Source organism: Lutra lutra, chromosome 4, assembly GCF_902655055.1.
Source record: "Lutra lutra chromosome 4, mLutLut1.2, whole genome shotgun sequence".
NCBI classification, from domain to species: Eukaryota; Metazoa; Chordata; class Mammalia; order Carnivora; family Mustelidae; genus Lutra; species Lutra lutra.
The window spans coordinates 179095945-179122028 of record NC_062281.1 but is presented as its reverse complement, the minus strand read 5'-3'; the positions used below and the strand labels follow the sequence as shown (position 1 = coordinate 179122028).

The 26084-nt window shown below is 46.6% G+C and overlaps 1 protein-coding gene across 3 annotated transcripts in view; it reads right to left on the bottom strand.

Moving 5' to 3' along the window:
- LOC125099264 (RH-like protein) overlaps positions 1-26084 on the bottom strand; it is a 37106-nt gene that overhangs the window by 525 nt on the left and 10497 nt on the right. For 2 of the 3 annotated variants that reach the window (XM_047728722.1, XM_047728724.1), the window contains 7 exons: positions 23342-23492; positions 18689-18839; positions 17758-17924; positions 15718-15855; positions 13389-13522; positions 8062-8147; positions 4414-4487 (listed from right to left, as the gene is read on the bottom strand). In XM_047728722.1, the coding sequence (XP_047584678.1) occupies positions 4414-4487; positions 8062-8147; positions 13389-13522; positions 15718-15855; positions 17758-17924; positions 18689-18839; positions 23342-23492 (901 nt within the window). Of the gene's footprint in view, positions 1-4413; positions 4488-8061; positions 8148-13384; positions 13523-15717; positions 15856-17757; positions 17925-18688; positions 18840-23341; positions 23493-26084 lie in introns of those variants that run through there. The other variant, XR_007127073.1, reaches the window with a different exon arrangement.

Genomic DNA, 26084 nt, shown 5'->3' with positions numbered 1-26084 from the left:
TCATTCCATTTTGCAGACAAGTTCAAATTGTTAGCAATTTATACAGCATTGTCCACTGGGCCTAGTTAAATTCTTTGGAGAAGCCTATAGGAAACAAATATTTGTCCTTTTCTACATGATAATCTTTGAAGTATTTGAAGATTGTTCTTAGATCTCCTTTGGGTCTTCTCTTCTGCAAGCTGAGCATCTCCTAAGTTCTTAGTGGGTGCCACGTCCCACCGTGCCATAAAATCACTGCATCTAGTACCATGGGCCACAGAGTTGTAGAAGTGGAAATCAGAGTGGCTAACACTTATGGGGTGTTTTTTGAGGATCCGTGTGCTATCATCTCACATACATCTCCCTTTAACCCTTAAAACAACCTGGTGAGATATTACTGTTCCTATCTCCACAGGGATGAGAACAATGGGGCTCTGACGATCACAGAACAAGGGGTGGTAGAACCCAGATCCGTCTGACTCCACAATGTGGAATTTGATCTCATTTTACAAATGAAGAAAAGAGAGTAGTAAAGTAATTTACTTTACTTTAGAGAAGTAAAGTGATGTCCCTGAAGGCACTCCCTTCCAGAACAAGGCTGTGTTCAGGGACCTCTCCAAGAGGGGAGGAGTCTGTTGACAGGCTCCTAATCTATTTTCCTACTCTGCTTTAGAAACCTGCTCTCCTCATCTCTGTTGAACAAGCATTTGTTGGATCTTTACTGTGTGTCTGGAACATGTATCTGAAATCAGAAGCAGGGGTGATGCCAGTGTGGTGAGGCTAGCTCTTGAGAATTTTGCCTAACACAGCAGGAGGGACTCAACACATTCCGGGGTATTTATGTGCTAAAACAGTGGTGGGGTTTATGTTTCTTGGCAATAAAATCATTTTAAAAATAAACTGCAAATACTTGTTCAGAAGCCAATGGATGAACTTCAGCATGTTGTGCTCATTTCAGAATCCATCCCACGAGCTCAGTCTTTACTCAGCTCTAAAAACCTTATCCTGTAATTTCCCCACTTAAACTTTCAGGAGCCTCCAAATGCCTGGAGGCTGAGTCAAGTGGCTCATGCCTACCTTTCATCCTTCCCTTCGCCAACCATGCTGCTGAGCCAGGTTGCCTCCTGCTTCTCCGGTTCTTGCTCACAACCTGCCCCTTGCTTGGAATGTCTTTCACTTCCTGCCACTTAGCCAAGTCCAACACAACTCCCAAGTTCCACATTCCCTGACCTCCCCAAACTCATGGTCTTTCCCTTCTTTCATTTGTCCAGCAGCTGCTGCCAGGATTACTCCCTCAGTGCTTAACAGAGCTGTGCACAGAGAAAGATCCAGTCCTATATAGTGAAAGCCCTAGTTTCTCGGATCCCCCACACAGTACCCAGGACAGGGGCTTGTCTGCAATAGACTCACCAAAAACCTATTTTCAGAAAGGTTAACTGTGGAATTAATTTTAATGAGTGTATGTCGGGGAGTCCTTGTGCTTTGGAAAGCACGAAATAAAATCCACGGGTTATTAAATTGAAATAAAAAGTTGAAGGCGGGAGTTTATGAAAAATTGTGTCAGGAACTGAATTTTTATAAATCAGTATCTGCAGAAGGATCATTGTAATCTAAAGGAAGACAGAGCATTAGGGTATGTGGTTCCTTGAGAGCTAGAACTGCATTTCATTTAGATTTAGCTCTCCAACTCTTTACACAAGAGCTCTGTCATATATTAGGTAAGTCATTAAATGGAGTTAATTAGTGAATGAATGATTAATTAGTAATAGAATCATCCAAGGATGACAGGGGTACCTTTGGGGAGTGGTGAACTGCCAGGGATGGTTTGGGCAACAAGGGAAGGAATATCCTTTCCAATCCCCAGGTCTTTGGTTCTCTGAAATGCATTATGACATTCGATAATGATTAAAATGTCTTTTTGGATGGTTTACCAAAAAAAGAAAAAAAAATTACCCCTGGATTTATCAGCTTTGGAAGTTTGAATTCTTGCCTCTTAATGGATATTTGGCTTTTCCAATGAAAGCTGTGTTCTACTGCTGAATAAATGTTCTGCTCAGCTGTAAGAGGATTAATCAGAATAGTGGGGGAAGGAGGGGAGAAGTAACTGTCCTCCAGGAGCAGCAGCTGTTTCTTTGGAGCCAAACAGATACCAGTTCAAATTCCTCCTTTTCCATTTACTAGCTTTGTCATTTTGGACAAGTGACTCTTTTTTTTTTTCAAAGACTCATTCATGTTAGAAAGAGAAAGAGTGTAGTGGGGAGAGGGGCACAAGGAGAGGGAGAGAGAGTCATAACGCAGACTCAGTGCTGAGCCCAGAGCCGACGTGGGGCTTGATCTCACAACCCCAAGATCATGACGTGAGCCGAAACCAAGAATCAGATGCTTCACTGACTGTGCCACCCAGGCACCCCATTCTTCATCTTTAAGACAGGGATGCTTACTCTTGTGCAGGGTTATTGTAAGGATAAAATCAGATAATGCCAAAAAGCATCTAACACAAAATTGGAACCCATCGGATTACGATAGATGATAACTGTCATGCTTACGTATTCCTTCGTGGTTGGCTAAACTCCCAGTAATAAGCTTTCCTGTTCGTGTAGTGCTTTGCATTTTATAGTTTACAAAATGTAGTTACAGCCATTATTACCTCATTTGGTCTTTGAAACAACCCAGTGAGGTAGAACAAAGATTACCGTTATTTTACCAGTAAGAAAGGTCATGGTACTTGCCTCCATGAGACCTTGCAGAATGGGGAGGAATTCACGTCTTCCCATTCTAGGTCCATACCCAGGGTTCCACTTCACCTGCTGCTGCAGTGCCCAGCGTTAGGCTAGGTTCCTCAAGTTCCCTTCATTTATTCAGCAAATATTTATTGCAACTCAAATAATTGAGCTGGATATTGGTCCTGTTTGTGGCATCCCTGGCTAATTAGCAGCATGCTTGGTAGAGAGGGGTTACTCAATAAATACTTGTGGAATGAACGGATGAATTAAACCAGTTCTCTGCGTCCTTTCACTAGATTTAACCCTGCTACCACCAAAGGGGCAAGCACGCTTGCAGGGACTGAGAGAGACTGGCTATAGGGAGATGCTGGTACAGGATGAGCCCGTTTATTAGCAACAACGTGGATGACTCTCAGAATAATTATGCTGAGTAAAAGAAGCCAGAAAAAGAATGTACTGTGTGATTCATTTATATAAAATTATAGAAAATGTAAATGAATCTATTGGACAGAAGGCAGTTCAGCAGTTGCTTGGGATGGAATAGGGTAGATAGGGAAGGATAGTTACAAAGAGGTGCAAGGAAACATGGTGGCAATGGAAATGTTCATTATCTTGACTGATAAAAGACTGATATGATAGTTTCATGGGCATATAAATATGTTTAAATATATCAAATTGTATATTTTAAATATGTGTGTCGTAATCAGTTAGACCTCCGTAAAGCTCTTTGACATGAAAAGGAGGAAGCAGAGGAAAAAGAAGAGACAAAGGAAGAGACAGAGGAGAAGAAAGGGCAGGTTCTCTCTACAAACACTAATGCCAAGGCCCATAATGAGGCTGGTTCTCTGTCCCTCTAGTGATCAGTATCTAGGCATGCCAGGTGGAAAAAGGATTGGCTTGGGACTCGGGAGGTCTAGTTCCTGGTCTTATCTCTGCCGCTCACAAAGGGATGATGCTGGGCATTAGTCTGACCTCAGTCAGCCTCCACTTCCAATTTATAATTTTGCAATGTTTGCCCAGCCAGCCTCAGCATCAAATGGGAGTTATGTAAGGCGACACATCAGAGTACTTGGTGAACCATGAGTGTTGGTTAAAGGGAGGTGTGCAGTGGGGTGACAGGGAACCTCTCCCTAGAGCCTCTTTCTAGACTAGTCATGACAACAAATGCTACACAGGACACAGAGACCCTTGGCAGCAGCCGCGTTGTTCGAGCTCTCTGTCCTTTGGCTAAATGATCCCGGACTCCTACAGTACAAGTGGTCTTGTGTCCACTGGCTACTGAGTGTTAAGAGTTGTGTTCTAGATCCAGCTCTGACGCACACTCGCTGAGAAAACACAGACGGTCATGGCTCCGGTCAGTGCGTCTGTCGAATGAGATTGGACCTGCTGGCTCGGGCACTGCATGACTCGATGGCCTTTAGGGCAAACCACCTACCCACGCTGATGACCCCAGATGGGGGAAGTAAGGCCAGTGGCCATTCTCACATCTCTGACCCTCAATGACTGAGGCGTCAGGGGAATGGTAACCTTTACCACTCCCCCAGCCCTCACCAACACACACACACACACACACACACACACACACACACACACACACACTTTTGTTTCTAGTTTGTTCTCACAAACACGAAGTCAACCTATATATAGATGTAACAGATATCTTTTTAAGTTCATTCACTCAGCATCAATGACATTACGTTCAAAATCTTACCTCCCAGAAAGCCTGGTCATCAAAATGTTTGGCTGCAGGAGGTGCCTTAAATATTTTGAGGCTTAAGACCAAACCTGTTAAAATTCAATATTTAGATGTTAAATCTTTAGAGCACAGCATCTGTTACCTCAAAATTAATCAAAATATCATAGGCCAGCTATGGTTAGCTCAACAAAAATCCCTTCTTCTTCTACAGCCAGAAGACGGACAAATTAAAGCGCTGGCCTTCCTGGACCAGCCTTATTAATTCTATAGAGATCTCTCAAAAGAAAACTGGCGAGAGCAATTATCTCCAAAGGATTTAGATGATACTGAGAGATGTACAGTAGCTACCGATCTGACATGCTTCCCAAGTTGGAATATAAGAGCCCTGTCAGACAGCGCTCCCGCTGAAAAGCTGATGTGTACTTGATACAAGAGCTACCATGGACAGCAACTCCAATTCCACGTTCCTGTCAGTGCAGCGTTGCTGGCTCCAATAAACTCTGTGACCTCCACTCAAGACGCCACTAGTGTAGTTGGGAAAGTAGTTTATAACAGCTTGCTTTTGTGCCTATTCTTCTTTTCACCCATCCAGCCTCTGCCCAGAGAGCTTGGCCCTGCATATTCCTGCAGCGGTGCAAAGGCGGCCGAACTTCCCAGGATACACGAAGGGATTGCTCAACTTCTATATGAACCAGGGAAATGCCGTTGATAGATGTATCTGTGTATTTTTAATGGTGATCGGTCCCCAAGTATTAAGTAGTAAGATTAACAAGAGTAGGCGTGTACTTATTCACATTTTCCTCTTTTAATGCACACTTTTTTTTTTAAGATTTTATTTATTTATTTGACAGAGAGAGATCACAAGTAGACGGAGAGGCAGGCAGAGAGAGAGAGAGGGAAGCAGGCCTCCCGCTGAGCAGAGAGCCCGATGCGGGACTCGATCCCAGGACCCCGAGATCATGACCCGAGCCGAAGGCAGCGGCTTAACCCACTGAGCCACCCAGGCGCCCCTTAATGCACACTTTTAACCAATATGGACACGTAGGGTGTAACCAGCACACCTCGTTTAGCTGGGATTATTCAGAAATAATCTCAAACACCTCCACGAACTTTCCAGATAGCAGAGGCTTACTCACCACTGATGAAAATGCATCCAAAATATATTTTCTTGTCTTATGACATAACACTAAACACATTTAGACTGTTGTTTTTTTTTTTTTTTAAATCAGAACAATTGCTAGGAATGTCCATTTATGAAATGCGCTATCTAATGCAGAGGAAATACGTAGCTGTTGAGGGTGGTTGGTGTTTAGCAGCTCAAGCTTTCATGTTCTAGTGTCGGGCTTTAAGAATTTCTTTTCTTCTGTTAGGCTGTCTCCTTTCACCTCTCACTTCTCCCAGTGGGCCTTACCTCTAGAAACCTGTCCCACTTCTAACCTGCCATTTCTAATCGGTCACAGCTGGGAAACCCAATAACCATGCTTGGGGGGGATTATTTCCTATGTCGGTGTAGACAGGTCCCAAATCGGAGGAACCTCCTGGCAAGCAAAATGCTCAGCTTTAGGGGGTCAACTTGATGCTATCTGGGCTGCCTGGTGGTCTCCTTTCCCCTTCCATTGTTCATGTTCTTTTTATTCACCAGTGTTCTTACATTCAAAGCCACATGTAAAGAGGAATGCTCATTGGGCTTAACTTTTTTTTAAAAGATTTTTATTTATTTATTTGACAGACAGAGATTACAGCAGGCCGAGAAGCAGGCAGAGAGAGAGGAAGGGAAGCAGGCTCCCCGCTGAGCAGAGAACCCAATGCAGGGCTCGATCCCAGGACCCTGGGATCATGACCTGAGCCGAAGGCAGAGGCTTTAACCCACTGAGCCACCCAGATGCTCCTGGTCTTAACTCTCAAAGAAACAATATTCTATTCTCTTTTTTAACTCCAGGCAAGCATAAAAAACCAAAAAGACAAAAAAAAAAAAAAAAAAAAAGAAAAAGAAAAAAAGAAAACCAAAACCCTCTGAGGGGTTTTACCAAACAGTGCAAGTCAGTTTCACTTTGTGAATACTAGTGACAATGGTGAATGGTGTCACAGTCCAGAGGAGGTGATAAAATATCCAGATAAAATACAGGATGCTCAGTTAATGTGGAACTTAAAAAATGGGCATCTTGTATTTTCACTTGCTAAATCTGGTCACCCTACTCAGGATTACAGTGCCACCACGAAGGGAATGTGAACTTATGGAGGGAGGTATTTGTCTCATCTGTATTTAATCAATCACCCTGACTGCAGAAAGTTGAGGCCAGTGGGTACATTAGAGCAATTCTAATCAGTCTTGCTCTCTAAAGTCGCCCAGGCAATTCCAAAAAGGACCTTTCTACATGTTTTGGAGCAGAAAAGAAGCCATCATCCTTTCATTTTACAGAGAAGCCACCCAAGGCCCAGAGAGACTAAACTAATGTGCCCAATGCCACACAACTCCTTTATGTCTGATTATTCTATTTTGTCTCTTCTTTTGTATTCATTCCCTCTTAGGGACACAGTATATGAGTGTCTAACCAATAAGGCTATTTGTTTGTAGAATAAAGGTGAGCACTTCTGGACAGAAATCACATTTTCTCCTAGCATATAAATAAGACTGGCAAATTAGTAACTGTCTAAGGATCTTTGCCATTCTGTCATATTGCAGGAGCAAAAGTATACTTCAATCCTCTGTTTAAAGATTTCCAGTGGTTCCCCATCTCTCAGAATGATCTGGCTCCTTGTTACCACTCTGTCCTCAAGCCCTGCCACTCTCCTTTTCACTCTATCCATATCCACCATACTAAGCATGCTTTGCTCCTGCCTCAGGGCCTTTGCACTTGCTCTTCCTTTTCATGGAATGCTCTTCTGCCAAATAAACACATGGTATGTCTCCTTTCCTCTTTCCTTTTCAGGTTTCTGCTTAAAGGTCAACTTATTTAGATAGGTCTTCCCTTCCCAACCTTCTAAAAGAGCATCCCATGAAATGAAATGAAATGAAATGAAATGAAATGAAATGAAATGAAATGAAATGAAGTGAAACTCTACCCTGAGTTATTTCTTTTTATAGCACTTACCATCTCTGACATAGTAAACACTCTACTTATCTGTTTATTGTCCCCTCCCCCTCCACTAGAATATCAGCTCCATGAGATCAGGGAATGTGTTTTGTTCACTGTTGCGTCCCTATTAAGAATAGCGCCCTGGCTCATAGTAGCTATTGAATAAATACTTGCTGAACAAAATAATAGTATGGGTATTCTCAGGGAATGAAGGTAAACTTTTTGGCATAAGGGTTTCCTTGGCTCACTGTACAAAATTGGGTGAAATCACCAGCCCTGGGCTCAAGAGGCTGCATTGTTGCCACTCCCTGCTACTTGTAAGCTCCAGAAAGCCTTTTACTTTCTCTGATCCTCAGAGTCCACACCTCCAGCAGGTAACCTCTGAGGGCCTTTCTAATTCTGAAATGATGTGATTCCGTTTTTGTGGTTAATCAAGGTCTGAGCCCCTTTGCATCATTTGGCTTGAGCTGCGGGGGTTCACCAGGGAAGGGGAGGGCACAGACACATGTGGCCATGGGCCAGATGCCCTCTGGCCTCAAGTCCTGTGCCCTGGGCCATGGGGTTAGAAGGGTGGTCTCATACTCACCTGTCAAAACCCCAGCTATCAGACCTGAAGCCATGGCCAAGCTGAGTGTCCCAGCACCAAAGAACAACTGGATGTCGATCCTAGAACTGACAAAGTAGGACGTGGTCACATTCAGGAATCAAGACTGCAGAGCTCATTGGGGTCAAGAAGGACTGTCTGCAACAGCAGTGACGCTGTCAGGAAGGGCTACCAGAACAATTCCTCTCCCCAGGTAACACAGTCCACTGTCGTGTTCCTGCAAAGCTCCACAGACATGAAGGAGGGAAAGAGGGGATTCCAAGATTCTCTTTGGCTGACTTCAATTCTCGGAAACAATAGATGATCAACCCGACCAGGAGGCAGAAAACCCAAGTTCAATTCCAAGGACTGTCACTAGCTGCAGGATCCTGGGCAAGTCACCTAACCTCTCTGTTCCCTCATGAGGCAATTAAAGATGAAAGATGAAAGTTCTATTTCCATCAGGACAAGATGGAGTAGAGCATGGCTGTCAGGCTCACCTCCCCAGCCCACCCCTGTTGAACATACTTCCCTGTCCTCTCTCCTAGGCGATCCCAAGACCTCATTTTAAACTATGAAGTGGCCTGGGAGGACATCTACTTGACCTTGCAGTAGGCAAAGATTTCTTAAACAGGACCCACAAACTTGAGGGGAACAATGATGATTTGCACTGTGTTAAAATTAAGAACTTCTGTTCATCGAAAGATACTATTAAGAAGGTGAAATATAACCCACAAAATGGGAGAAGATATTCACAATACATTTATATGACACAGACTCTATATCCAGAATTCCTACAAATCTGTATGAAAAAGGCAGAACACAAGAGAAAAATGGGCAAAAGAACCTGGACAGACATTTCACAATTCACAAGAGTTGTTCAAATGTCCAGAAAGCATATGAAAATTGTTGCACTTAATCGGTCATCAGAGAAATTAAAATTAAAGTGATGTTTGATGCCTAATTGGATAAACTTAAAATGAAGGAAAATATGGGGTTTGGAGAATATATGAGGGAAAGGGAACTCTTGGGTGCCAAGGGTGATTGGACTGGCACAAACTACAGTGGGAAATGGGTAATATCCTCTAAAATGGATTATATGAATGCTGTGATCCAAAAATTCTGCTATTAGGCATTTACTCAACAGAAGAGCATTTGTATGTTCTAAAAAAAAAGTGCTAGAATGTTCATAGCAGAAATACTAGAATGTTCATAATAGCTCCAAACTGGAAAGAACCCAAATGCTTGTCAGTAATGGATAAATTGTTTCGTATTCACACAATGGAACACTTATTTTAACTGTGTTTCTTAGATTCTGTATTTGTCTACATGGCACTCATTTATCACAAGGCCCAACTAATGGCTGAAATTGTTTACTGCTCTCTCTCCAGCAAGTCAGATTTCCTGGGAGTGCAAAATTCATATTATAAACCCCCAACCACAAACTCTAACATATGCTCTCAGTTCCTGCCCAACAGGGGACTCCCCCATTCCCCCATTCCCCCACTGCCATCCACCTGAAGGCATAGTCTCAGTTCCCCTCTCTCTAGGCTGCCTGGTCCCTGGGTTGATAAGGTTTTGTGGGGCCCTATATGGTGTGCTGTGCCTCTCATTTCCAGGAGAACTGTAACATTAAACTTTTCCATCAATGACATTGACCTCTCCATGTCATCACTCAGTCACCCTTATGAAGTAAACCCAAGCACAATTCTACACTCTACCCCACTACCCCAATAAAAATGAACAATGTGGGAGAGTCTCACAACTACAGAATAGAGTCAAAGCCAGGCACACAACAGCCACAGACTTCCTTTAGGAGTCCATGAACATGAAGGACAAAAGCAGGCAAAACTGATGGATGGTGGTGGAAGTCAGGTTCATGGGTACCCTGGGATGGGACATGAAGGAGTTCTGGGGGCTGATTACCTGGGCGTGTCAGAAAATTTACCAAGTGGAGCCCTGATGATAGTTGTACTTCTCTGGCTGTAGATTATACTACAAAAATGTGTTGTTGTTGTTTTTTTAAGTGACATTAAATGGTAGCATGGAAGCTGACCCTGAATCTGCTAACTGCCAACCCCCCAGTTCACTCTATCCTGATGTCACCTGAAAGCAGCAATGGATGGCACAGAGCCAGCCATGTTGACAGTCCCCAGGCAGGGTGGGCTTCCCTGCATCATGCCCTCTGCTCCCCGTGTTTACTATGTGATTTCACATGATGCTGGAGCAGCCCTCTGGGCAAGCTGTTGGTGTCCCTAATTCACAAATGGGGAGATCCAGCTTGGAAAATTGAACCAGGGCCTCCAACGTCACATGGCTTGGCATGAGTGGCTCCTGGGACTCAAACCCTTTCTACCCACGAAGACCAGGCAGATCTCTCCCAAATTTTGGCATTTGTGGGTTACCTTCACAAATTTGGCCATATTGACATTCCAAGGATACTAGTTTTTTAAAATTTCTTCGAGTGGACTTATTTTTACTTTTATATAAATATCTTTAAAAGGAAACTTTGAGTCAATATGTTAGAGAAATGGGAGGTAACTATAAAAGATGCAGTGCAAACAAAGTGTGGCTAAAGTCTCCCGCAGATGCAGCCTGAGTGCTTAGATCTCAGCTGGAGCCTGCCTTGGCGGCCTGCCAACCTGGCATTGGCACAAGCTTGAGGACACTTAGCACCTGAGTGCAGCCTTTCTCTCTGATGCAACCAAAAGACTGAATAATTAAAGCACAGTGTCTGGTCTGCATGATTCAAGGTTAGCTAAGTGTGTCTTTGCACCACTTAAATGCCACAGTTCGGCGGGGCGGGGGGGGGGGGGGGGGGGGACCCCACCCCCTCCCAGCCGCAAGCACAGCACGTGACCCGCTCACATCTGCTTCCCTCATTGGAACTCAACAAACACCCTGTAGGCGGAGTGAATGAAAAGCCAGCCCCTTGGCTCAATGACGCCACGCCCATAAACAGTTGCTCCACGTGTCACACTGAGTGGTCTGACTCCCAGCTAGTCCTTTGTCCCTCTTTCCTGTAGAAGCCACAGTAGCAAGAATCATCATGAAGATAAGAGGGTGTTCATTCCCTGCTGAATCCTCAGAGCAGCCCCCCGACACAGATCTTATCCTCCCATCATGCAGACCAAAACTGAAACTCGAGGAGTTTGAGTATACTGTGCCTAAGGTCACACAGCTGGTAAAGGGGACCACAGGTCCGTCCCTCCCTGAAGCTTCTGCCCTTGACTTCCAGCTGACCAGAGGCCTCCCTAAGAGGTGTCATTTCTGTCGCTATGCCCTTCCCTTGTCTGGATTCCTGCAGAGGAGAGGGGACAACTACTTGGTCCTCCACAGTCCCATCCTGGCCCCTGTTCTCAACCCTTCCCAACTCCCAGTTCAGTGATAGTCCCTGGATGGCTTGCACTTGGCCACTATCTGCAATCGGGGCTTTGTTTTCCTGGAGAGTAGTTTGTTAGTCCTTGTAAGCAGCACACCTTTGGTTGGCTGACCTTTGTTTTTATTTTGTTCTTTGTTTGTTGTTTGCTCTAGGCTAGTAGTCTCAAACTAGTTTGTAGGAGAATCCCATAGAGGGCTGGTTGACCCACAGGTTGCTGGGCCCACACCACTAGGTTTCTAACAGTGCAGGTCTAGTTAGGATAGGATTTGCATTTCTAGCAAGTTCTAGGTGATGTTAGTGCTGTGGAGAACCACTGCCCTAGGAGAGCCACAGAAACACAGAACTGGGGAGCTAGAAGGATCGGTGGTTCAGAAGGCACAGGTTGGCTGCCCATGAGCAGAATTTAACCCACAGGATGTTTCTAATGATTCTGAAACTCCTGCCAGTGCTTGGGAGCGCAAGTGTGTAACTCTGGATTTCTGGCTTCTCTTAAAAAGTCATTAGATCTGGGGACACTGAGCCTAGGTCCTGGCACAGTCATGGCTACCTGGTGCTGACTGATTTCAGACCAGTCACCCATGACTTCCCAGCCTCTTCTCACTGCTCTCATTTTGTAACCTTACCTGCCTGGCCCCTGCAAGCACCTGAGCTTTACAGAGAAGGATCTGGGGGCTCTGAGAGAGGAAAGGATTTGCTGAGTTGCACAGCTATGAAAACAGTGGCAGAAACACCATTGGAACCCATCACGGAGGCGTCTTGCTTCACATAGACCATCTTCTCCCCACCTGGAGGTGGGATCCCTCTTACCCCAAGCAGTTCAAGGAGCGATGTCTCCCATGCCGTATGTGATTCCTATAATGTGGGGCTGTGGCCATCTCTGCTGTCAGAGCTACAAGGGACCCAGCCCTCCATGATTGCTCCGAGACGCCTCCAAACACAGTGAGCTCCTCACCACCAAACTCTGGTGCTCATCACCCGGACAGCCATGTTCCAGCCAAGGGACTTAGGACAGGTAATTCCCCATATGTACCATCTCTTAGAGTATGGTAATAATACCTCTCAGGGTGGTGGTGAGGATTAAATGAGATGATGCGTGTGGCGCATTTAGCCTAGGGCCTAGTACCTAGAAAGCAGCCAATAAACAGTGGTAATTATTACCAGTACTATTATTATTGTTATCACTGTAACAGGTCATCTGGAAAAATCCATCCCTGTATCATGCTCAAGTCACTCTTTCATTTTATGTGAGCCACACCTGGAAGATATTCACACAACCTCTGGGAGGTGATGGCCAGGGCTAAGGTATATCAAACCAGTCACTGGAGTCCACTCTCTGGAGGACACAGGATCTGATCCTAGTCCCGAGGCCCACATTCCTGCCTCACAACAAGACCTTCGCCAAGCTCCTTCTCTCTCTGGGCCTCAAAGATGGTCTGTGCTTAGCATTCGTCTACATTGAAGTATTAAATACTTTTAACCACAAGGGGCCTGGCCTCAAACAGCCTCCAACTACCCTATGAGGGGAGGCCCTGTTATGACCTGCGTTCACACCAGGCCATGTGGTTAGGTAGCACAGAGGTTAGGTAGCACGCCCAGCTAGCAAGAGGTCAAGATGAGTGTGACTCCATGACATGCTCTTCATCATGACCTAAATAAACCACCAGGGGTTAAACCACAGACCCAGCTGGCTTGGGCCCCATCAACTTGCTCTGTCTGCGTTTGAGGGGAGGGACTCACAACTGTCTGCCTTTGACCAGCACCCAAGCTGTCCTCTTTGGAAAGAAGACATGGCCTGGAGAGGCAGAGGCTAGGCAGAACGTATCGCTAAACGTGCCGAGAAATATTTGCCAAGGCCTGCTGAGTGCCTGGCTCCGAACTCAAGCATGGCTTGGGGCACATTTCTTCCTGAGCTGGATTGCGTGTGAAGGGGATAAACCAAGTCACCTACATGGACTTCGTGGTCCAGTTGACCTCATAGATGATCAGCAGAATGTAGGTGATCCCGCCGAGCAGACCTGGCAAGCCAAAGGTGTAGTGCACGCCACAGGTGTCGTGGGTCCCCAGCACCTGGTTAAAATATCCCTGGAACAAACATCCAATAAGCAGCTGTACATGGAAGAATGATAGCCCCTCTCCAGCCTTTCCACGGATCCTTGGCCTCCAGGGCCACCCACGGGGGTCAGGCTTTGGGGCTCCCCTCCAGCATGGCTCCTCAGACCTGAATGTGCACTTGCACCACGTGGGGAGCATGTGAAACTGCAGGGTCAGGTTTAGTGGGCCTGGGACCTGAGATTCTGCATTTCTCACAAAGTTCCAGGTGATGCCAATGCTGCTGGCCCCCTGACCACACCTGTGTCTAGCCCAGGCCCTACTCACATGCGGGGCTGATACTTCTGTGTTGTGAAAAGGCTGTAAGATGTTCAGCAGCACGCCTGGGCCCTACTCTCAATATGCCAGGAGCAGCCCCCACACCGTGTGTTAACCAAAATGTGTCTGCAGATATTGTCAAATGTCCCCGGAGGGTGACTGAGACCCGCTGGTCCAGCCTAAACGTAACTGCCATCCCAAAGACACCATGGCTAACGAGAAGGAAAGAATCTGACCCCGCTCTGGACTCGCCTTCAGCACCCTTTCCCTTCACCACTTAGCCTCCCTGGAGGACCATGAGCCAACATATTTGGATACGAATGCAAATAGGACATGTGAGTTTCCCCCTTGGTGTCCCCCACTGTCTCAGAATAAACACCCAGACTCCTCATGCTGCCCAGGAGCCACACCTGAGTATCTCCCAGCTTTCAGGACTGTGGTCCCACCACACTCCCAGGTGAGCCCAGTGCTGCAGCATCTGTTTCCTGCCTGGGCATTCTGTTCTTCTCACCACTGAGCCATGGAACACACTGCTCCTTCCGTCTGGGATACATTTCCCTTTACTTTGCCTGCCTGATATCAGTCATCTGTCAACACTCAGCTGAGACAGCCTCTGCTCCAGGGAGCATTTCCTGATCCAACTCAGGCTGGCTTAGAGGAGCTGTGTTATGTTTATTGGTCTGTTGCCCTCACTACCACCATAGCTTGGGAAGCACGATACGTGTTAAAACATCCGTGAATGAATGAATGAAGGGACAGATGAATGAATGAGTGAATCATCTCTGAACCATTCCCCTAGTGATGGAGTCAAGGAAACAGGCACAAAGAAAGCAATGGACATCCAGCCTGATGAGAATTTATGCAGGTTTCCCTGCACACTTCCGCCTTTCACCATAGGTTCTCAAAGCACAGGAGATAAGAAACATTCATTGCAATTCCAAATATGAAAAGCAGACTGCCCCATCACTGGTCAGATGAGACTGTTAGTACAGTTTCCCCTATTTTGGATTGCAATTGCCTCCTTGAATACCCATTATTCATCCAAATTCAGTTTCTTGAGCCATCCAAAAGTCTCCTCCTTTCTCTTCTACCAAGGCTTCAAACCTACAAAGAGTTGCTGCTCTGAAATTATTTCTCTTCTAAGTGTTTTATAACAAATTGGTTATTGTGGGGTATGCTGGTATTATCAGTACTTGCTGGATGTTGAAGGAGGAAAAGTCCATCCACTCAGAAGAACCAAACAATCAGAAGTGGGCATGACCTCGGTTAGCCCAGCATCCCTTTCTGGCTGCTGCCCCTCCCACCCTCATTCACGTGGCTCATGGACAGCAGCCATATATGTACGTTATGTCCCGTCCCCAACACTCCCAGCCAAAGATAAACACCCTGTCCAAACTAAACCCATGAGTCCCTTCTCCAGAACACTTGGGAACGGAGCCAAGAAATTCCATCTAGCTGCTCTCCTAAAGAGCAAGACTACATTCCACCATGTAGAGCATGAGGAGAAGGGGAAGGAAGTCTACAGAATGGGAATAAAGCAGATACTCAGGAAAAGCAAAGAAAGAAGAGCAGGGACTGCTTGGGCTCCCCACACATTCCTGTCCCTGGTGTCAACCATTCCTGGGTTCCCAGCAGCATCCCTGTCCTTGGGTTCTGTCACACCCCATCAGCCTTATAGTATTCCCGCTTGTGCCTGAGCAAAGTTGAACAGGTTCTGCTCCTTGCTCCCAAGATCCTAACAAATACACAGTATGGCCTGGGAGGGGGGCCCCTCACCCAAGCTCCGAAGGCTGCCTGAGAAGGTGCCAATGCCGGCCTACTGCAGCGCGTGGCACCACATGACGGCCCACCATGCTCCCAGGGCCCTGCAGGTCTAAGCCAAATCAGGTGTCAGATGCCCAGCTCCTTACCGGCAGGCACAGGGCTCCCCCGATGGAGATCAGTCCAGCCATAAAGCCCAGCACCATGGCAAGCCAAGGCGAAGCGATCAGATGACATGAGGCGCCCACAGCCACACCTCCAGCCAGTACCGCATTGTGGATATGAGTCTGCAGAGAAACAGCTTGTGGGCAAATGAAGCGAGGTCCAGAGAGGAGAGCATCTTTTTTTTTTAAATTCTTTTGTTTTTTAAGATTTTATTTATTTATTTGATAGAGATCACAAGTAGGCAGAGAGGCAGGCAGAGAGAGAGGAGGAAGCAGGCTCCCCACTGAGCAGAGAGCCCGATGCGGGGCTCAATCCCAGGACCCTGGGATCATGACCCGAGCTGAAGGCAGAGGCTTTAACCCACTGAGCCACCCAGGAGCCCCGAGAGGACAGCATCTTGCCCAGGGTCACTCCGTAAGCTGGTAACCAGCGACACTGTGATGTCTTCCCTCCTTCACTTATCCTGAAACCATCCCCTCCTCTCTGCTGAGACTACATGACCTTCATCAATGGTCTTATCTTATGCCACTTCTCAGGCTCAGGGAGCAGTCACCCTGATGAGGAGGCACTGAACTTGAAAGTGTATCCTAGCCACCCTCACACCTGTTAGCGACGTGTCCTTGGGCATTGAGCCATTCATGCTTCAACTTTCCCACTAGAAGAACAGGGTTTTGATCGTACCTGCTTAATACCACTATTGTAAAACTAAATAAGTTACCACACGGAAGACTCTGGCTCAAGGGCTCAAGAAATATAAGCCAGGGCGCCTGGGTGGCTCAGAGGGGTAAAGCCTCTGCCTTTGGCTCGGGTCATGATCCCAGGGTCCTGGGATCGAGCCCCGCATCAGGCTCTCTGCTCAGCGGGGAGCCTGCTCCCCACCCCACGCCTGCCTCTCTGCCTACTTGTGATCTCTGTCAAATAAATAAATAAAATCTTAAAAAAAAAGAAATATAAACCATTATTATTGTTTTTACTATTTTTATCATTATTATTGACTATTTGGTGCTTATGCCCCCCTGTCCTACTACCCAGCTTTAACCAGCTAGCTCTTGTTCCTGGGTCACATCTCCACTGTGTCCTTTTTTCCTCCAGAACTGGGGCCTTGCTTTGCTCTCATGCTACTTCCCTCTGCCCTCTCAACTCCAACCAGGTCTGGGCTCTGGGGCCTGGGACCAGCTTCTGGGCTTCCCTGTTTCGGGCCACACCTGCCTCCCTAGAAGTCCCCACCTTTTCTGATCCGACTCCCTGCCACCATGGAGCTCCCCCAGAAAGACACCCACTCCCCCTAGTGCTTAACCTGTCGCTCATGGCCATGTTCTGTCCACTCTCAGTCCTGTTGTCTCTCTAGACTTTTCCCTACCATCTCTGGCTGGCTGGCCTCATAGCTGATCATCATGGAAACTTGTTTCATCTTTAGCTCTATCCTTTCACCCATCTCTCTCGCTCTCCCCGAAACTCACACAGTCTCCTGGCTACATTGATAATATGGCTAATGTTTGCTCAGCGCTATATCCCTCATAGAGCATGTCATGTGCGTTGTCTCTTAATTCCCACTTTACACATGAGCTAGTTGTGGCTCCCAAAGTTTAAGGCACTTGACTAGGGTCACACAGCTAGGGTGATAACATCCTTCTTTACCTCCAATTCTATTCATCCCATTCTTGAAATTTCTTAGGGGAAGGAGAGAGCCTGACTGATTCTATTCTAGCTTTTCTCTGCTGACTCTTGCTCATGGTGGCTGGTAACCAGCAGAAACAGGGTTCAAACATGGGTCTGTTTGGTGTCAACACTGATAGACTTAATCACTCCCCTCAGAGAGCCTTGGATCATTTCCTAGTCTCCAAATTCCAGTTCCCATTTTGATAAGCCAGTGCCCTTTCTGATACCCCAAGACACTGCAGAAAAAGCTCTGTCACCCACAGTAATGTTTCCCACCCTGCAGGGCTGGTTCTGGGACAGGGGGCATGGATATTTGTCCAGCCTAGAAGACCTGAGTGTTGCCCGAGGGGCAGGGCCGTCCTCACCATGTTGATCTTCCTTTGGGAGTGAGCCAAGACTGACACAGAGATGGCTGTCACCGTGCTGGCCGCGAGAGCATAGTAGGTGCTGAACACGGCATTCTTCCTTTCTATTGGAGAATCCAACAGAGCAGAGTTGAAACTCGGCCAGAATATCCACAAGAAGAGGGTTCCTGGGGGTCAGAGAGGGTCATTGGCCACAGCCAGCACTGCTACCCCAAACCCTGAGCCTACAGGGGCTTCCTAGAACAGGCAAGTCTCAGCTTTGTCCCTTTTTAGCTCTGTGACTTTTGGGGCAAATCATGTCTCCTCTGAATTCCCAAGTTGATAGAGCCCAGCTAACATATTTTACAGGCAAAACCACGAAGGCCCAGAGAGTTGAAATCATCAACCCCTAGGCCTCCCGAGCCCAGCCTGTGATGGCCAAATGCATATTCTGAAAACGTGATGTGCCACTTTGATTTGGCCTCATGGCTGGTTGTTGGGTCACCTACAGTCCAGCTCACTGCCTGATTTCCTCTTGGCCTCTCCCACAGCCTAGCTTCTGCCTTTCTGCTGCTGCTCTGCCTGAAAACGCCTATACTACTGTTCTCTTCCCCGTGCTGTCCCTCTCTCCACAGCTGGCCTCTGCTTTCTCCAGTTGTCCAGTTCCCTCCCTTCACATGAAGACAAAAAGATGAGACAAATTGATTTAAACTCAAGGGTAAGGAGTGGCCCATCTCCTGTGGATATTAGTGAAGAGCCTTGCCCTAGAAGGGATTGTAAATCCATCCAACACTACTTGGGGAGCTAAGGCATCACGGAGTGGCTCCAAGCACCCCAGGCAGGTTGGTAAAGGAGGAAGATTTTCCCACAGAGCCACTGGAGAGCCTCCCACTCACTCCCGGGGAGGGACCCCCCCCACCCCCACCCCCCCACAACCCCAACTTGTCCTCACCCAGCATGGTAAACAAACTGGACCTCTTTTCTGTCTGAGTCTTCTCCTGCTCCACTCTCTCATTCAGAGACCTCGAGAGAAACCAGGCCACCATCAGCCCAAAATAGGTCGCAAACACGTGGATGTGCATCATGCTTACGTGGGCGTCCACCTGCAACAAAGCCAGCAGGGCGGTGAGCGCCAGCAGCCTTCGCGCATGCGCCAACCGCCTGTACCTTGGAGAAGATTCCGAGCTTCACCTAAGCTCAGGAGGTGTGTCTTGGAATCATGGCACTGGTGTTTGGAGCTTCCCCTGCCTAGCAGTTCCCTTTCCAGAGGGGACCTAGGAGCAGCCACGTATTTATTCCAGAGAAGTTGCTGGTTGGCCTTATCAATAGCTATTCACCGTTTTTGGCTGAGATCTATTTAGGGGAGACAAAAAGTCACACGGATGTGCACCCCCCACTGCTTCCTACCTTTCAGCAGAAATTATGGAGCGATGAGGGATATAAACATGGTGGCAGGAAGCAGCCAGACTTGTTATAATACCAAACTTGCACCTTTAGTAAATTCTTGACATAGGCTAATTTTGCTTTATGAATATCAAAGTTAGTAAAATCAAAGTTAGTATCAAATAACAACTTATTGGACTATTAGCAAGTCCTGTCAACTCTGCCTTCAAAAGATATCCAGAATTGGCAGAATTGTTACCATCAGGTTTCACTGACCCCACCTTGATTTAAGCCCCACCATCACTACCCCCAAATTATTGCAGTAACCTTCTAACTGGTCTCCCCATTTCCACCCTTGTCCCTGTACAACTACTTTCCACACAGTAACCAGAGTGACCCTACCAACATCTATGTCAGTTCACGGCCATCTCTGCTCAGAATTTTCCAATGGTTCCTCTCTCGCTCAATTCAGTCTGTGTTCTGGCTATGACCGGTAAACCCTGTGTGACCTGCTCTCCCCTAACCTCCCTGACTTCATTTCCTGCTCCACTCCTGACACACACTCCTCGCTCTTTCTCAAACCCATCGGCATGCTTCCATATCAGTCTCACTTCACTTTGGCCTTTCCAATGCCTGGAATGCAAGGTGGAGGAGTGGCCCACCAGGGGTGCAGGCAGTAAGGGTATGCATTGTCTGGAGAGAATTTAAAGCAATAATAAAAGCTATTAGAAATCTGTCTGCTTTTTATTATCACCAAGCGCCAACAATTCTAAGCAGTGTGGGTAATAAAACACCCCTGGAAGAGGCAGGCCATTCCCACCCCGCTGCCCTTGACCTGCCACTGTGCTCAGACAACCACTTGGCTTGTGCACTCCTTGCCTTCATGTCTCAACTCAAAATTATTTACTAGGGAAGCCTTCCTTGGCCACCTTATCTAACGTTTTATCCCCCCTCAACTCTTCTTAGTCCCTTTCTCATTTTATTTTTTCCCTATGATACTTATCACTATCTAACATGCTGTATGGTTTGCCTATGTGATTGCTTATTGGCAAACTTTCCCTCTGGAATGGAAGGTCCATCACAGTTGGATTTTTCCACTGCAGAAAAGATGCCGGGTACATAATAGGCACGGGATAAATATCTGTGAAAGGAATGAATGAATGGGAAGGATACATTCACACATTTCAGGCATACATGAAAATGAAGTTGCCTGTAATCTTGCATTTTTCATGTTCGAGGTCCCCTCCCGGAATCCAGGAAACACACGTGGGGACGATTGACGTGGAGCCCTGAACTCGTTTCTGGAGTTGCCACCACTGAAAGAGCTCTGATTGCTGTCTACGGTTTCCCCCCGAGCCTTTCCACTCAATAAACACCGGCTGAACTGACGTCTTGAAGTGAAGCAGCCAACCCTCAAAATCAGGGTTGAACGCTCCCCTGCACCAACTAAACTAGAAAGTCAAAGCCGCAAAGAGAGGAGATAGATGGCTTTGCATCACTGCGGCCTTTTAAAGTAGGAAAACATTTACCATGCACCGCCTGCAGCGACAGGTTCAACTCTGGGAATTTACCTCTTGCCACGTGTTCACCGCATGACCCCGCCCTCACGCTTGCTGCAGCTGATTGGACCAAAGCAGACACGTGGCGGCGTGAGCCAATCAGGTTCTTTCTTACTGGACCGTAGAACTGGGACCAGCTGATAGGGAAGAGCGTTGTTTTCCGCAGGATCTGGGAGTTAGAATCCCAGAAACGAAAGGGGTGGGAGAGAACATGTTCTCCACTGAAGAGAATGCTGATGTGCACAGAAGTTAGATATAGGGAGAGGAATAGAACAAAAGATGGAGAGCTTGAACTACCTGGGATTTTAAAGACTTCTCATAAGCAATTCCAGTCCTGAGTCTGGCTGCGATTGCTGGCTGCTATTCCTGCCCGCTCTCTGCCTAAATAAAGCTGCAGTGCAGTTTTCTTCCTTCAAACCAAGGAGTTGCAGTTAGCCCTTATGGTAAGCAGAGAGAAAAAGCAAAAAATGAAAGTATGTCTGGGTGACTCCGTGAGCCCATAGTGAAATGAATGAATGAAGGAATGAATGAATGAATTAGTGCATGCATGCCTGAATGGAGAAGAAAAGTAAGTTCTTTCTTACAGCGGAATGCTAACTAATGGTTGTGGAGGGGAAGATGGAATTAGAAAACCTGGTTGGTTTTCTGCGCCTGGTTGGCTAAGTCCCTAGAGCATGCGACTATTGTTCTGGTAGTTGTAGGTTTGAGCCCTATGTTGGTTGTAGAGACTAATTAAAAATAACATCTTTTTCTTTCTTTTTTTTTTTTTTAAAGATTTTCTTTCTTTGTTTGAGAGAGAGAGAGAGAGAGAGAGAGCATGAGCAGGGGGAGGGGCGGAGGAAGAGGGAAAAGCTGACTCCCTGCTTAGTTGGGAGCCCAATGTGGGGATTTTTCCCCGGCACCCTGAGATCATGATTGAGCCAAAGTCAGATGCCTAACCAACTGAGCCACCCAGGTACCCCCCACCACCACCAAAAAAAAAAAAGAAAGAAAACCAATATTGACAATCATCTAATTGATTCAGGCAAAAAACAAAAAACAACAGATGCTAAAGTCAGTGGGTGAAAGTTTGATAAGAAACAGGATTTGACAGACAATTGTCTCCCTCACACAATGCTTATTAATTACAAAGGGGAAAATAGTAATTTTACAATGGAAAAGCCTGGACATCTTAACAGATGACCAGAATTAACATCCTCAGTAATGGGCCCAATGGACAACATGTGTCTCTTGATACATGCACTGAGAAGGACACAACATCACTTCTTCTGTGTAATTCCTGCCAAAAAATGCACACCTTCCAGCTAATCATGAGGAAACAGTAGACAAACCCACATCCTACAAAATAACTGGCTTGTAACCTCAAAACACATCAAGTTCATGAAATATCAAGAAAAACAAAGAAACTTCCAGATTGAAAAAGTTTAAGGAGGCATGAGAACTGAATGCAAAGTGTGATGGACCAAAAAGATATATATATATATATATATATATACACATATGTGTATATATATATATTGCTGTAAGAGGATATTATTGGGAAAATTGGTGAAATTTGAATAAGGTAATAATATTATGTCAATATTAATTTCCAAGGTTTGTTAATTAAATGATGATTATGTAAAAGAATGCCCTTGGTTTTTTTTTTTTAAGGTTTTATTTAATCATTTGACAGAGAGAGAGGGAGAGAGAGCACAAGCAGGGAGAGCGGCAGACAAAGGGAGAGGGAGAAGCAGGCTCCCCGCTGAGCAGGAATCCCTACATGGAGCTCAATCCCAGGACCCCAGGATCATGACCCAAGTGGACTGCAGATGCCTCACCAACTGAATGACCCAGGTGCTCCAAGAATGCCCTTGTTTATAGAAAATATACGCTGAACTAGTTAGGGGTTAAAATAAAGTCATATAGACAGAAGAAAATAACCAAAAATTAGTAAATAATAAGAACTTCAAATCTAGGCTTCTAGACCATTGTCCCTTTTTTTAAAAAGATTTGACAGAGAGATACTTATTTATTTGACAGAGAGACAGCGAGAGAGGGTACACAAGCCAGAGGAGAGAGAGAGAGGGGAGAAGCAGGCTTCCCGCTGAGCAGGGAGCCTGATGCAGGGCTCAATCCCAGGACCCTGGGATCATGACCTGAGCCGAAGGCAAATGTTTAACGACTGAGCCACCCAGGCGCCCCTAGACCATTGTTCCTTTTCCCTCCCCAAATATCTCCAGCACCCTTGAAGGATGCACTGGCAGACTACACTCCTTGCTGATTATCCACCTGCCTCTTGGTCTCTAAGGATTTCAGCACCTGCCTTACCATCTTTCTCTCCATCACTCCTCCAAGTCATCATCTTGATTCATCCAACTCTCTCTCTCTCTGTTCCTTGACCCTGTCTCTTCTAACAACTTGCCAACATTAGACTTCTGCCACCCATATGCCCTGTCAAACCTTAGACCTTGTCATCACGAGTGACTGCACCACCACCAGTTAAAACCATTAGGTTGCTATATTTAAACACTTAGCATAGATCACAATTTTGGAACCCCATCTGGGTCTGTCTTCATAATTTTTAAATCCCAGAAACTCCACCAAATGGAGGTAGTACCCACACCCGTCCACTTCCACACCCCTCCTCCCGAAAGTCCCCTCCTCACAGCACCGTGACTCACATTGAGGTAGTGCCTGTCAATCATCATCATTGTGACAAAGACTGTCACCTCCACCAGTGCCATCAGTGTCAGCTGCAACAGGTTGGTCTTCCCCAGCACGGCACCCACTGAGATGAGCACAGACATAGCACTCATGGTGGCTAGCTTAATTCTGGGGGAGAGAGAGACAGGAATGACCGAAAAGGATCCTCTCGTTCATTATTCATTCATTCACTCATTCAACAACCCTGGCACTGTCTAAAAAACTAGGGACACGGTAGGAGAAGAAGGAGACAAGATTCCACCCTCATGGGAACTGATGCTGCCCCATCTGGGGTCTCCATGGGCTTCTTCCCCCATCAGGGTGGCATCAGAAGGAGAAATTGATCTTCACATACTCCTTCACACTGGGGCCATTCTGAATTTCTCGTAGGAATATCATGGTCACTTACAGAGGCTGATTGTACCCTGAAGACCCCCTTCTAGTGTCTGACAACTGGGGTTCTGCCCATGGCTTCTCTTCTGTCTGCATCTCACAAAGATGCTCAATAGAGGGCGCTCTTCACCTGCTGGCCTGCCAGACATTCAGCCACCCGCCTCCGTCTCCTTGGTCATGGAAAGAGACAGTTTAGAAGTAGGACAAGCCTGCTTCCAGTCCCAGCTTTTTCACTTGAGCAACTATTTAATCTCACTGAGCCTGTTTCTTCATCTGTAAAATAGGAGTGATGATAATATTTATCTGTGGGGATTAGAAGGAATATCTGTGCTTGTGTGTCCAGCTCTGTGATTGGCACAAAGAACTAATTCAGGAGTAGAAGCCCACATTATTACTACTACTGCTGATTCCTTCCTTCCCTTGACAAATGAGCTAGCTCAGTATGGGGATTTAGGAGAAAACAGTTCATTTTCAAGGCACTTATGATCCAGCTGTGGAGATGGGGCTGACATTGTGAGTCTGTCTGCTAAGACTATCCATGATATTACATGGCTAGAGGGGTTCCGTGGAGGGAGAGAGCAGTGTGTACTGGACTCATCAGGGAGGGCTTCCTGGGGGAGGTGGCGATGAGCAGAATAATCATGGTGGTTAAACCAACCCACTCTCTCCAGGCACCTTGCTCTGAGACCAACTCCCCTCCCTGATGCTACAACCACCACTACAAAATAATGATAATTTGTTAAGCATTATGTATAACAGGCTTACAACTACACCACCTCATTTAAGTTTTAATCTTCTAAGTGGCCCTCTAGAAATGGAGGGTACCATTCAGTACCTCTACATTACAGAAAAGGACACTGAGACTAGAAGAGGCAACTCTTTTGGCCTTAACATTAGCTAATGACAAATGTGAGGTCCAAACCCAGTCAGCCTGGATCTAAAGCTTGTGTTCTGGAGTCTGGACACAGCCTCCCCAGCATTTGCTGCCAACGTAGTACCTTGCTTAAGGCCCAAGGACTTCAGAGGGACAATCAGCAGAGGGCCAAGGGCCTGGAGAAGGAGTCTCTTAGGGATCGGGAGTTATTTAGAACAGGAGTTAGACAAAATTTCATTGTGACTGGCCATGTCTTTTGGTGAGTGTTCACTTAATTGGCAAGGGTCTAATTCAAGAGATGTGTGCTGTGGTAGGATGTCAGACCCTAGGGGCCGGTCGGTGCTGGGGAGTTGTTGAGACTGTGAAGTGCAGTGTTCAGGAGTGCAGTCTCCAATCCAGCCAGCCTAGGTTGGACACCCTTCCTGGCTGTGTGATCTTGGGCAAATTACTGAACCACTCTTTGCCTCAGTATCCTCATTTGTAAGGTGGAGGCCAGGCCTGTGAAGCTGTCATAAGGGTAAAGTGAGTTAATATGTGTCAGGCACAGTAAGAGGGTTGCTTATGGCTACTTATCCTCCAAGGGAGCCCTCCTGAACCTCTCAAAATACAGTGTTAAAAATATCACAACTTTCAGGGTTCCTTTTATTTTCATTTTGGTTCCAATAACCATTTAGGAAGTAATTACTGCAGGAGGCAAATGAAGGACAAAGCTGAGCAGGACAGGCCCCTGCCCCAAAGGGACTGGTCATCAGTGATTCAAGTCAATTCCGTGCCAAGTCAGGCAGCACAGTGTGGGTGAGGCCAAGGGAGAAAGGGAGGATCCTGTCAGCAGGCAGGCCTGGGCACCGCCCCCTGAACCATCCAGGTCCTTGGAAAGGTCAGGAAGGAGCTCATTGTTCAAATCTGTGAAGCCAGTCCCAGTGGGGGTCACAGCTGGGAGGATCCAGGCTGTCAAGGGTGGGGCAGGGGAGCTCACTCAGGCTGCCAATGGCCTCTTCTTGTCTTCCTGGACTGAGTCAAAAACAAGTTGGCTGCTGTGGGCGAGGTACCTTAGAAGGAACAGCCCAGTTAGGCCTGCACATAAAGGGGCAAGAGGCTGAAGGTTTGTGAGACATTAAGCCAAGGCAGCAGAAAGGCCGGACCGGGGCCACCACTGTCAGAATTCTTTCAGACAGTAACCTTTGCCTCTTCCCAGCTGTTTTTTGGCTGTGGGGGTGGAGGAGTGGGTATCGAATCCCCATGGGGATTAGCTCTAAAACTTGTTAGAAGAAAAAATGTGGCAGGTTTTTTTCAGGGCCAATAGGGAACTGACTTGTCTATGGTTCATGTCATAACCACCCTGGAGGGTGTGGGAAGGGGTTGCAGATAATAAAATGCTAAAACCATTGCCACCACTTAGCCGTGTGACCCTTGGCAAATGCTTTATGTTCTCTGAGCCTCTACTTCCTTGCCTG